The sequence below is a fragment of the Neofelis nebulosa genome, chromosome 7 (genome assembly GCF_028018385.1).
Source record: "Neofelis nebulosa isolate mNeoNeb1 chromosome 7, mNeoNeb1.pri, whole genome shotgun sequence".
Taxonomy (NCBI): Eukaryota; Metazoa; Chordata; class Mammalia; order Carnivora; family Felidae; genus Neofelis; species Neofelis nebulosa.
Window position 1 is genome coordinate 87,780,620 of NC_080788.1, and position 12,907 is coordinate 87,793,526.

General features: G+C 37.4%; 1 protein-coding gene across 3 annotated transcripts in view; it reads left to right on the forward strand.

Annotated features, from left to right (window-relative positions):
• The window catches only part of TTC6 (tetratricopeptide repeat domain 6), a 209,651-nt gene that overhangs the window by 81,186 nt on the left and 115,558 nt on the right, over positions 1-12,907 (forward strand). For all 3 annotated transcript variants that reach the window (XM_058738878.1, XM_058738879.1, XM_058738880.1), the window contains one exon: positions 3,050-3,244. In XM_058738878.1, coding sequence (XP_058594861.1) covers positions 3,050-3,244 — 195 coding nt within the window. The remainder of the gene's footprint in view (positions 1-3,049; positions 3,245-12,907) is intronic.

A 12,907-nucleotide genomic window follows, 5' to 3' on the forward strand; every position in this document is an offset into this window, starting at 1 on the left:
CTTGGAGGCCTTGTTCGAAGGATGTGTAAGCACGGACAAAAAGGCAGCATTTGATCCACAACTGAAGGAACTGACAGATATTGTTGGCCCTGTGAATTGTGCTGGAGACTGATATAATAGCTAATATCTGCCATGTAAGAGATACTGTTTTATTTTATTTATTTATTTATTTATTTTGAAAGAGACAGAGACAGCATGAGCGGGGGAGGGGCAGAGAGAGACTCTCTAGCAGGCTTTGTGCTGTCAACACAGCCCGATGTGGGCCATGCTTGAATTCACAAACTGCTGAGATCATGATCCCAGCCAAAACCAGGAGTGAGAGGCTCAACTGACCGAGCCACCCAGGCGCCCCTGAGAGATACTGTTTTAAATGCATTCAGTCCTTATTATTGAAGTATGGTTGACACAGAATGTTACATTAGTTTCAGGTATATAACATAGTGATTCAACAATTCTATACGTTATACTATGTTTACAAGTATAGCTACCATCTGTCACCACACAACGCTATGACAGTACTCTTGACTATATTCCCCGTGTTGTGCCATTTATTCCCGTGACTTACTCATTCCATAACTGGAAGCCATATATCTCACTCCCCTTCACCCATTTTGCCCATCCCCCACCCCCTATCCTCTGGTAGCCGTCAGTTTGTTCTCAATTCCTTTCTTCCTTAAAGTAACTTTATCCAGGATGTGCTAATGTTATTTCCTATTTGCCAAAATATAAATAGACTTGCGTACGACCTAGTGATTATTTTATTTTTTTAAGTTTATTTATTTATTTATTTTTTCAACGTTTTTTATTTATTTTTGGGACAAAGAGAGACAGAGCATGAACGGGGGAGGGACAGAGAGAGAGGGAGACACAGAATCGGAAACAGGCTCCAGGCTCTGAGCCATCAGCCCAGAGCCCGACGCGGGGCTCGAACTCACGGACCGCGAGATCGTGACCTGGCTGAAGTCGGACGCTTAACCGACTGCGCCACCCAGGCGCCCCAAAGTTTATTTATTTATTTTGAGAGAGAGAGAGAGAGAGAGAGAGAGAGAAAGGCAGTAGGGGGGAGGCAGAGAGAGAGTGGGACAGAAGATCCAAAGCAGGCTCTGTGCTGACAGTAGCAAGCCCTATGCAGGGCTCAAACTCATGAATCATGAAATCATGCCTTGAGCTGAAGTCAGATGCTTAACTGAATGAGCTACTCAGACACCCCTGACCTAGTAATAATTTTAAACAGGATTTCAACAGAGGCAGTCTGACTCTAACTACTGTGTTAGAAGTAGGGCCACATGCTAAGAGCCTTGAAACTTAGAGAGGAAATTAGATGAATGCAGCAAGCAACAGAGAGCCATTGTGCTGGGCAAAGAAGTATTTAGAGACCAATGTGGCAGAATTTTGCAGGAGGAATTGAAGAGAGGAAGAGACAGAGGATGTGGTACTCAATCCAACTGGCAGACCCTTGCTAATGCAGGCTGAGGTGATGAGGACCTTGACAGGAGTGTGTTGGAAGTGAAGAGGGAGAAGCAGCAGCCCTGGGAAGCAGAGAAGCTCAGTCTTTCATAGGATGTGCAGGTGAAGGGAAGAGGACTCAAAGATGGCTCAATCTTTTGTATCTTAAGGATGAGGAATCTAGGTAAGATAGTGATACCGGAGGTGAAATTTGGGAGGTCTTGGCACAAGAGGAAATAGTTGAAACACTGAAGCTTACTTTTCCAATATTCAAAGAGGAGTTCAACCTTGGAAGCTATACCCAGTTTTGAAGATGGAGAAAGAAAATTGAATTACTAAATCAAATTATGATGAATTTTGGAGGTAGATGGAAAGCTGGGATAACACAGGTTTTAAAAATCTCACAAAGAAAGAGCCATTTCAGGAAGAGTCATCGATATTGTCAGCTGTGTCTTGTAGATCATAGAGAACATGATCTAAAGTTCATTTGGGGGGCGCTTGGGTGGCTCAGTCGGTTAAGCGTCCGACTTCGGCTCAGGTCATGATCTTGCGGTCCGTGAGTTCGAGCCCCGCGTTGGGCTCTGTGCTGACAGCTCAGAGCCTGGAGCCCGTTTCAGATTCTGTGTCTCCCTCTCTCTCTGACCCTCCCCCGTTCATGCTCTGTCTCTCTCTGTCTCAAAAATAAATAAACGTTAAAAAAAAAATTAAAAAAAAATTAAAAAAAATAAAGTTCATTTGGTTTGATTTGATGAAAAGGTCATCATTTAGTTAATGTAAGAGTATAATTTTAGTAGGGGGGTGGGGATGGAGTAGAACTGGATAGGGGCTACATCTACCTCAGGGGTCATTAACAGGCAGTAATAGGAAAAAAGTTGTCTTATAGTCTGCAGCGTTGTGTTTAGATCCTAGCAGTTACTCATTAATTTTATGAGCTCTCCAAAATAAGCCTGCTCTAATATAAGGATAATAATACCTCCCATATAAGTTCATTGTGGGAGTTGGAGAGAATGTGTGTAAATCACCTAGCATAGAGTAGTAGTGGTACTTGCTCAATTAGTGTTTGTTCATTGGGTGGCAAGTGACAATGGAAATTAAGAAAGATCTTCATGCCTTCTTCTCTGCTTTGGAAAGGCAGGAGAGAGGCAAGTTCTAGCATGGTGGAAAGGGGGATGCTGCATAAACTTGGGTTTATTGATGCTAGTTAATGGATAATGTACTACCTTGTTCTACCTCTTCAGGGACATTAGCATTTGAGCAGAGTAGCAAAGAAGTAATGCATGATGGCTGGATATGGTGTCACCAAAGGAGTTACAGAAATCGGGAGAGAAGGCATTTGGGTGGGATGGTAATGAGTTTGCTTTTAAACATGTTTCTGAGGTATCTGTAAGTCCTATAGGTTGAGATCTTCAGCAGAAAGTTGGGTATATAACTTTGAAGATCGGGTCCCCAGTTGTGATATTAAATTCATTATAAATCATTATTATAGTTTTAAATCTTATACATTTAGACACCCTTTTTAGAGCCTAAACTGTCAATGTCAATGTATTTTATATCAAAAGATCACAAAATGATCAAAGAAGCCCCTTTCTTTTCTTTGCTGCAGAATTCCTCAAGACTACTCCTCTTCTACCCTCCATGATCTGTGCACCACTGTCCCAGCCCAGGAGCTGCCTGTCAACTTACACTTGGCTTCTCGAGTGTACCATACAGCTGACAAGAAAGGTCACAGTACTTTGCTTGGGATATTGGGAACCTCTTTCTTAGATGATCACACTACAGATGAAGAGTGCAGAGACAGGTAAGAGTTCCACTGGTAATTTTCTTTTAAAGTAGATTTAAACTGTCAAATTCTACCTTTGAGGTTTAGATTTTGATGACACGATTCTGTTTTTAGAGACTAGAGAGGAGCAGGTTTTGTCCTTTTCCATTCCTTCCCAGCACGTACACAGTCTAGGACAGTGTCTTCATTTCCTACTATTATTAACATGAACCGTGGCCCATGATAAGGTAGCTGTAGTTTAGTGGCATCTAGTTACCAAAGAGAGTCACATACATTATATTATTTGTTCTTCATAACAACTCTGTGGAGTACAGATGTGAAAATTGAGGTTCATAAAAATCAAGCAACTCTTCCAGGCTTACACAGTTAAGAAAATCATAGATTTGGATTCAAAGTCAGTCTTTTAGATTTCACACCATCATTGGGAATACTTGAGTCCAGGGATTATGTTCAAAAGTCATTGCCTCTGGAGTTTCTTCCATTTCTCTGTGTGTCTCATTTTCCTTTGGCATCTGAGTGTTCTTTTGCGGATAGGATGTAATTTATAGCATCCTCAAAAGAGAGGAGAAAAGGGAAGGAAGCTCACATGTGTTTAGCAGAAACCACATTCCTAGTACTGCATGATGTACTTTGCATCTTTCCTTTTTAAATCTTCAACTGTAAGCAGTCATCATTTCCATTTTATTATTGAAGAAGCTTAGGCTCCATAATATCCGTTTGCTTGCCAAAGATCTTATCTCTAGATAATGATAAGAATCCAGATGTGTCTAAGTGGCTTAGTTTTTCTCAAAATTTTTTATGATCAACCATTTAAGGAAGGCTTTTTCACTTTTTCTCTCCCAATTGCCTTTCCCCATTACATTTTAATACCCTGGATATACTGTGCATCTCATGGTCATGTGTGTGTGTGTGTGTGTGTGTGTGTGTGTGTGTGTGCGCGCGCGCGCGCGTGTGCACACACGCACATGCCATATACATAAAAGAGTAAGCTTTCATCATCTCCCTCCCCAGGCACCAACATTCACCCCTTTGGGATTGATATCACCTGCCCATTGAGAATGCATATTTGTTAAGTCTCTTGCCTTTCATAAGAGCTGGTAGGAATCCTGAAAAATCACCTACTACATGTTTAAGAATATTCAAAACATTAAATATTAAGTTAATTTAAATAGAGACATTTTAAGTATTATATTTTAAGTATTTTAGACCTGTGAGAATATTTTAAAAGACCATTTTAATTACACAAACTATCACAGAATTATTAGTAATTTCTCAACTCTTTTCATGGTGTATTCTGAGCTCATTTCCTCAAACTTGACTTTTAGTGATAATTGTTAATACTTTTACTGCATTCTTTCAAGCTTTAAAATCATCTGAGGGCACATGGGTGGCTCAGTCATTGAGGATCCGACTTCTGCTCAGGTCATGATCTCATGGTTCGTGAGTTCCAGCCCCATGTCTGGTTTTAAGCGGACAGCAAGCACAGAGCCTGGTTTAAATTCTCTGTCTCCCTCTCTCTCTGCCCCTCCCCTGCTCATGCTCTCTCTCTTTTAAAAATAAATAAACATCTGGTTTCCCTGTGTTCAGTAATCACAATGAAATTCAATTTGAATTCCTAAAAGAGGGCCATTCTCATGTTTATTTTCTAGTTAGGCAAAAATGTTTTTCAGAGATTTATTTGCTACTCAAAATCTTAAACACCTGTCTTTTAGTTTTATCAGGTAAGTGTTTTGAAATTTTTGAAACAAATTATATGTGAAAAACTTTGGAAATTACCAAACTGTTCCAGTTTCTCTGGTAGAAAATAACAGTTCTGCAGTGTAGTCTTTGGAAAGCCTAAAGCTGAAAGTGGAAAATAAAGGTATAAACATAATCTAGTAGTCATGAACCCACTGTTTTGAGTCATTTCCATTAGCAATGTAGCTAAGCATCATTTTGAGGTGTCACAGCTTCTAGTAGTCATGTAAAGTGTTAAAAATACTGGGATCTTTCGAATTCTAAAATTTTTTTTTCTTCAAGTAGATCTTGCTTTCTCCAAGAGAGTCAATAAATGTTCTATTTGAGGATGATAATTCTTGGCAATTTGTTCCTAAGTACCAAATAAGAAGTTAATTTAAGCACTGAATATTTAATTCTCTGGCATCCATCTCTTGAGGATTACCTTGCTAAACATAGCTTAACCTTTTCAAAATATATCTGTCTGCTGAGCCTACAAGTTCAGAGAAATGTATAATTTTTTCTGCACTAATAAGTGTTCTCAAGAAAGGTAATTGTAAACACAAAATGAATACCCTTTCATTTGGTGGCTTTTGGTTTTCTGTGAGATGAACAGTTAACTATGAAGCCTAACACTATTTGTGGTTATATAATTTTAATGCTTTCCCAATTCTCCATATAGTAATTGTTACTTGTGGCAAACACCAAGAATATTTTAATGGACTAGATAGGTACATACTTAAGTTTATTTAAAATAGCAATATATTGCTGAAACTTATGTTTATTTTGCTACACAGCAATTTTGTTGAGAACTATAAAAATGTTTCATGTGAATTATAATTTTGCTTTTAAAGTTTCTGTATTTTAAAGAGAAGTTTATAGTTGTTTAGTTAGAATTCTTAGCATGGAATTTTAGATTTGGTGTTTTAAAATAAGGTAAATCATTAAAAGTGTTTAAACACTTAGATTAAGTTAACAGTTTGGTGAATAGCCCTCTAACATCTCCTGTATGTGCATGTGTTTAAACCATGTACGGCATTCTATAGACTGATTTTTCACTCAGGGTTGTGTATGAACATTTAAATATTTTCATATTATTCACCAACTTAACCAAGCTGCAATGTAAGAAGATTTCAAGTGTGGAATTAGTTATTAAACTTTTTGCTTAAAAATTTTTTTTTTTTTTAGGGCGCCTGGGTGGCGCAGTCGGTTAAGCGTCCGACTTCAGCCAGGTCACGATCTCGCGGTCCGTGAGTTCGAGCCCCGCGTCGGGCTCCGGGCTGATGGCTCGGAGCCTGGAGCCTGTTTCCGATTCTGTGTCTCCCTCTCTCTCTGCCCCTCCCCCGTTCAGCTCTGTCTCTCTCTGTCCCAAAAATAAAAAAAAAAATAAAAAAAAATAAAAAAAAACGTTGAAAAAAAAATTAAAAAAAAAAAATTTTTTTTAATGTTTATTTTTGGGGGAGAGAGAGAGAGCGAGAGAGAGCCTGCGCAAGTGGGGGAGGGGCAGAGAGAGAAAGAGAGCAAGACAGGATCCCAAGCAGGCTCCGCACTGTGGGGCAGAGAGAGAGAGAGCAAGACAGGAGCCCAAGCAGGCTCCGCACTGTCAGCCCAGAGCCCGACACTGGGCTCGAACTCGTGAACCACGAGATCATGACCTGAGCTGGTCAGATGCTTAACCAACTGAGCCACCCAGATGCCCCTTGCTCTAAAATTTTTGATGCCTATTGCCAGACTTCTTTCCAGAAAAATTATTCAGACTTATACTCTACCAACAACTTATCATGTCCATTTCCTTTTACCCTTATCAAATAACTAATTGTCAATCTGCTTCATTTTTTTTCTAATCTGATGAGGAAACATATCTTTTTATTACTATATATTTTTTCACTTTAAATGATGGTGATGTCTTTTGGTTATTCTCCTTTTGAGAATTATCAATTCGTATTCTGTTGGGTCATCATTCATCTCTTCCTTATTGGTTTATAAGTGATCTTTTTATATTAAAAATTTTAATTATTTGTTATATATAGTAGACATTTTCTTTTACTTTGTTGTTTGCTTTCTACCTTTGTTATGGTGTTTTATGCTCTCCAGAAGTTTTAATTTTTATGTAGTAAAAACTAGCAGTCATTCTCTATGCATTCTAGTCTTGGTTTCATTCTTAGAAACGGCTTTTCTACACTTACACTTAAATGTATTTTCTCATATTTTCTTCTATCATTTTATAGCTTACTTTGATCCATCTGTAATTAACTTGATGAGAAGAATAAGCATTATTCCTCCCCCCACCAAGTGACTAGTCAATTGCATAATATCATTATTGTCAATAAATCCTCTTTCCTCACTATTTTGAAATGGCAGCTTCTCATACCTTAAATTCCAATATGTTATTGAGTCTATTTATGGACTTATGTCCTATTTTACTGACTTGTCTATGTAAAATTGCTTGTGTATTTTGTTGATCCAGCATCAATAAAGAGAGAGTTGGCAAAAAATGCTGTCTTACAAACATTGGCTGACCTTCTCAAGTCAGGTTCACCTTACAGCCAGCTTCCTGGTGGGAAGCAGTGCTTAGGCTATAGATCCCAGACCTAACTCTCCACTTGGCTTCACGTTACAAAGAAATTCTTAATCACATTTTGAAAAAATGTGGACAGACTGTTAGCTCCATATGTTAAAATAGTGGCAACTGCAATAATTGGAAAACCAAAGGTTAAGTGTCAGAATTTAATGTTTAATTTCAAAATAATTAAACAAAATAATTCCTCTTATTTATTGTTGTTATAAAATGACAATAAAAAGACAATACTTTAGTAAATGTGAAAAATATGCAAGAAAATGCAAAAAACCCTACAATTATTCAAAATCTTGCTATCCAGGGATAATACTATTTACATTCTTAAATACATGATTCCAGACTTTTCTGTATGAAAATAAGTAAGATAGAACAAAACTGGGATAATGCTGTGTACGTTTTGTGACCTGATTTTTTTTAACTGTGTTGTAATTATCTTTCCATGTCAAGAAATATGGACCTGACTAATCACTTAAATCAATCAGCATATATTTTTTGTGTACCTACTGTGTGGCAGGCATAGAGTTAGGCCCTAGGGAAGCATCTGCTAACAAGAGAAATAATCCCTGCCCTCAGGGAATATGGAGATTGGCAGAGAAGAAAGGTGGTAAATTACTTATCGTGAATGGGATAATTAATACGCAGAAGTGCAGGGTGCTGTGGAAACTGGAAGATTTCCTGATCATCTTGGGAGGTTTGAGGAATTGATACTTAAATTGCAACCTGAGAGTGAATCAACATCACTTGGGAACTTGTTAAAAAAGCAGATGATTTGAAGGCATATTGAAGTTTGAGAGTCAGCTGTGGACAGTTGGAACTCATCTAAGAATTGGAAAGAAGTCCAGCATTGGAGAACGGGAGGAGCAGTGATGCAGTGGAGGTTGAGTGAAGGCATGAATCAGATCATGTAGGATTTTACAGATTCTCTGTAGGTGTGTGATGGCATGTATATGAGGCTTTGGGGGAGAGATTCTTATTCACAGTGTATTGGGAAGCCATTGATAGAGTTTTTTGAGGAAGAAGGACATGATCAGATTTGCTGTAAGATATCACAGTCCTCATTTTGACTTTTTAGTAGCATTTGGCACAGTTGCATTAACTCTTCCTTAAAACCCTTTAATTTCTTGACCTTTGGGACTATACTCTTTTCTGGTTCTCTTTCTGTCTCCCTGGCTATACCTTCTCAAGTCTCCTTTGCTGGTGTCTCCTTATCTTTTGATTTCAAAACATTGGGGTGCCCAAACTTATACTGGCACCTCTTTTCTCCCATACTTACCAAAGTGATCTTATCCAAGACCATGGCTTTAAATGTCATCTATATGCTGATGACTGTAATTTACTAAAATACATGCAGAAGGATGTTCATTGTCCTTATAATAACTAAAAACTGGAAATAACTTAGGTGCTTATCAATAGAATATTTTTTTATGGTGCATCCAGTGATGGGATGCATTGCAATCATGACTAAGAACGAAGTAGTGCTCTGTGCACTGAAAGGAGATAGAAGTAAATTAACAGATATGTGATTATATACACATTTTTGTGTATGTGTGGAAGAAAATTCAAGAAATTGTTAACTGTAGTCCTTTTGTTTTCATTATAGATTGTACACTAATTCCATAAAAAGTAAAACTACACTTTGTCCTATTTTTTGCTTTATTTATATGGTGTATGTTTGCCCTTTTATTTTTAATCTTTAGTAGTTGTGTTGCTTGTAGATTGCATAGACTAGAATATTTTTTAAGCCAATCAATTTTTTTCTTATAACAGGTTGGATCACCCCATATGCATTTATTGCCATTATCAGTTATACTGGGTATTATTTTTGTCATCTTTGTATATTCTCTCTTGTTTTAGTTCTTTGCTGTTTCCTATAATCTGTCATATTTGCCGACATATATCTATGTATTTATTGTTTGTATCATCTGATATCTGATGTTATGAGATAAAAATCTGAAAGCAGCCTGTTTTTATTTTATTTGCAAGTAATCTGTTCTCTATTCCTCCTGGATGCTTCTAGGACTTTAAGTTTTGCCTTAAATAATGTCACTAGAACATGTTTGGGAATGGATTGCTTTTTTTAAAAAAAAGATAGAGTTTAAAAGTTTTTAAAGATTTATTTATTTATTTTGAGAGAGAAAGAGTGCTTGCATGAGCCCAAGCAGGGAAGGGGCAGAAAGAAAGAGAGAGAGAGAGACAGAGAGAGAGAGAGAAAATCCCAGGCAGGCAGGCTCTGTGTTCCATGCTGAATTCCATGACTGTGAGATCATGAATTGGATGCTTAACTGACTGAACCACCCAGGTGTCCCTAGAATACTATGTTTAGATCTTAAGTAGGAGCACCAGAAGATGCAGGTTTATATTACTAATTTAGTCATTCAGAATCCTGAAAGGTGTTGGGGGTCGGGTGGATTCGGTTATGAGAATTTTGCCTTTACACATTTTCTCTGTGATTGTTAAGACTGTTATACCAGAAGCAGACCTTGTCCAGTGTTTATTCTATATGATAAAGATTATTCTAGGGGCGCCTGGGTGGCTCAGTCAGTTAAGGATCCGACTTCGGCTCAGGTCATGATCTCATGGTTCATGAGTTCAAGCCCTGTGTTGGGCTCTGTGCTGACCGTTCAGAGCTTGGAGCCTTCTTTGGATTCTGTGTCTCCCTGGTTCTCTCTGCCCTTCCCCCCACTTGCACTGTCTCTCTCTCTTAAAAATAAATAAACATAAAAAAATTTAAAAATATTATTCTAGGCCAGGCCTTTTTTTTCTGTGCATGCACTTACATATACATTTTACAAAAATGACATTAAGGGTGTTGTTTTCGTAGTTTATATTCCTTTGAAGATTTTTACTTTGAAACTGAAATACAGGCACATGGGTAATTATTTTGACTTACTATCTCTACTACCTATAGTTGACAAATCAGCTATATAAAGTGCACTTGCATTTTAAAGATTTTATCTGAATCTTCTAAATATTTTGCTGATATTTGAATATGAAAATGGAAAATTATGTATTTTCTTCCCAAGTGAAGAAAATGTAGTTCAAAGTAGGTGTAAGTGACTAGTCCATGTGTATAGGGCTGGTAAAAGCTAAGATTCAGACCTAGATCTCTTTGATTCTAAATGTGGTTTCCATTATATTCCACTGTTTTGTGAACTTGTGAAGACCCTCTCGTTTTTTTCTTTTCATGCTTCATTCTGAATACTTGTTCTCATCTTGTTTTCAGAACCAATTTTGATGTAAGCTAGGAAGAATCTGAGGAGCTCTAGTCGAATAATTTGAGATATGCATATTTTATTTACCGTTGTGTTTTGTTATTTGGTCCATTGTGACCCAGTATTGGAAGCAGGGCTTCTGCTTCTATTGGGGTGGAAGTTCTTATAGTGCTTGTTCCCTCTTAAGAACTGAAATCTTGTTTCTGAGCACTAGGCCAGGGCTGGGACCTTGCTAAATATGGTAGACTTCCCTGATATTAATTACTTATTTACTTGTGGCTTGCACTGAATACCGCCTGGTTTTGTTTTCCCCATTACTGGTTTCTCCCCACCAGAATGAGCCATCATCCCTTGCTAGAACTTTCTGATACTACTTCTAGTGCACCACCACCTGTGGTCTGTCAAACTACATTTGGAATATTGTGTTTTATCTTCTGCTGTATGTTACTTTCCACCGTGGGTATCTGGAACTGACTTTCCCCCACTCTTCCCCATCTCCTGCATTGTCTTCCATTCCTCAATGGTTAAATCTAATCCTGGCCCTACCCGCATACCTTACTTAGCTTGTTCCTTGGTACATACTCCAGGCAGTGACCCAAGATATTATGCCAAAGCACATAAGACTTAATCCCTGTCTGAGGTCTAGATGGGCATATGTCACAAAAGTACATGTTTTAGAGCCATAAGAGGATCTTATCCTTCTTTTAGCCTAACCTTCTCATATTTATGGATGAGGAAACTGAGGGTAAATTTTGCAGTCCAAATCACAGTTGTTAGAAGTAGAATCAATAGTAACCTCCATTAGATTTCCATTGTATCCATTTTTAACAAATACCCCTTATACCTAAGGAAGACTTCAGCATATTTAAAAAATACAGATTGGAATGACAGAAGTCATTTTACTATGCACTATAAAAGTTTAATAAGCTATTAGATTAGTGTATTTTTTATTTTATATAGATATATAAAAACAGGAATTACTTGGACATTTATCTGATTTCATAACTGTCAATATGTGAAAGCTGAAATTTTTTAAAGCAAAGCAATATCATTCCACCAGATGTCACTGTTTGCATGTAACAATGAAGTTACAATGATTAAAAATAAAATCCCCCACTTCCCTAATCATATTTTATAAAAAAATAAAATCTACATAGTTATACTCTTATTCTCCTTTAGATTTATCATTTTATTAAGATTATGGTTCCCTCAATTTTTAAAAAGTGTTCAAAGTGTTCATTACCTCTGCTACATATTTTGAAGACTATAGTAAAGAAAATTATTTGTAATCTTCAAGAAGATGAACTCTTAAAGTCTTTTCTAGATCTAGGAGTTTGCTTTTCAAATAACATTCTTTGTAAGTTACTATTTTCTAAATTGTAGATTGTGACCTAATATGGGGTTGTGAAATCAATTCAGTGGCTTGTGACAAGTACTTTAAAAATGTTGTGTGGAATATAATACTCTATTGCCTGTATTTTTGTGACACAACTTTTGCACATGAGCACTCTGAAAATAGCCCTGTACACCTCTTCTTTGAGTTGTATAAAAGCAACTGTGAGCATCATCCTGTGAAGCCTTTAACAGGTTTTGTACCCCAACAAGCAAGATTTTAAGTTCAGTAAGGAAGGGAAAGCAAAGATGTGACGGGGGAACTTTTCTGTTAGAGTCACATCCAAGAAGAGGGGAGAGTGCTGGAGGGAGAACCCTTCTTTATGCTTCATAGGATAGAGCTCATGTTCTCTTTTATGTGACTCGTAGAATATGTATGCAGAGATTTTTAAAAAGTGTTCACAGGTTAGAGCAAATGTTTTCTAAACTTCTTTGATAGCAACCTACAATAAGAAATATATGTTATATCTCTGGCCCATGGGGGACAAGTAAAGAAACTTAACTCACTCTGAGAGAGGTGGGCATGTTTCCTTCATTTAATATCCTCAATGATAATAGCAATAATAATTGAATATCAGCCACTTACTAATTACTTAATTATTGAACATGTACAATGTGACATTTCTCACATATATTATTTCTAAGCATTAGACCCTGAAAGACCTGATCACTGTTGCTATAGATAGATGGAGAAACTGAGACCTAGGAAGGAGAAGTGACCTACCCCACATGTGAATTAGAATCTCTAGAGGAGGTATCTGGGAAGCTATAGTTTTGACAAGC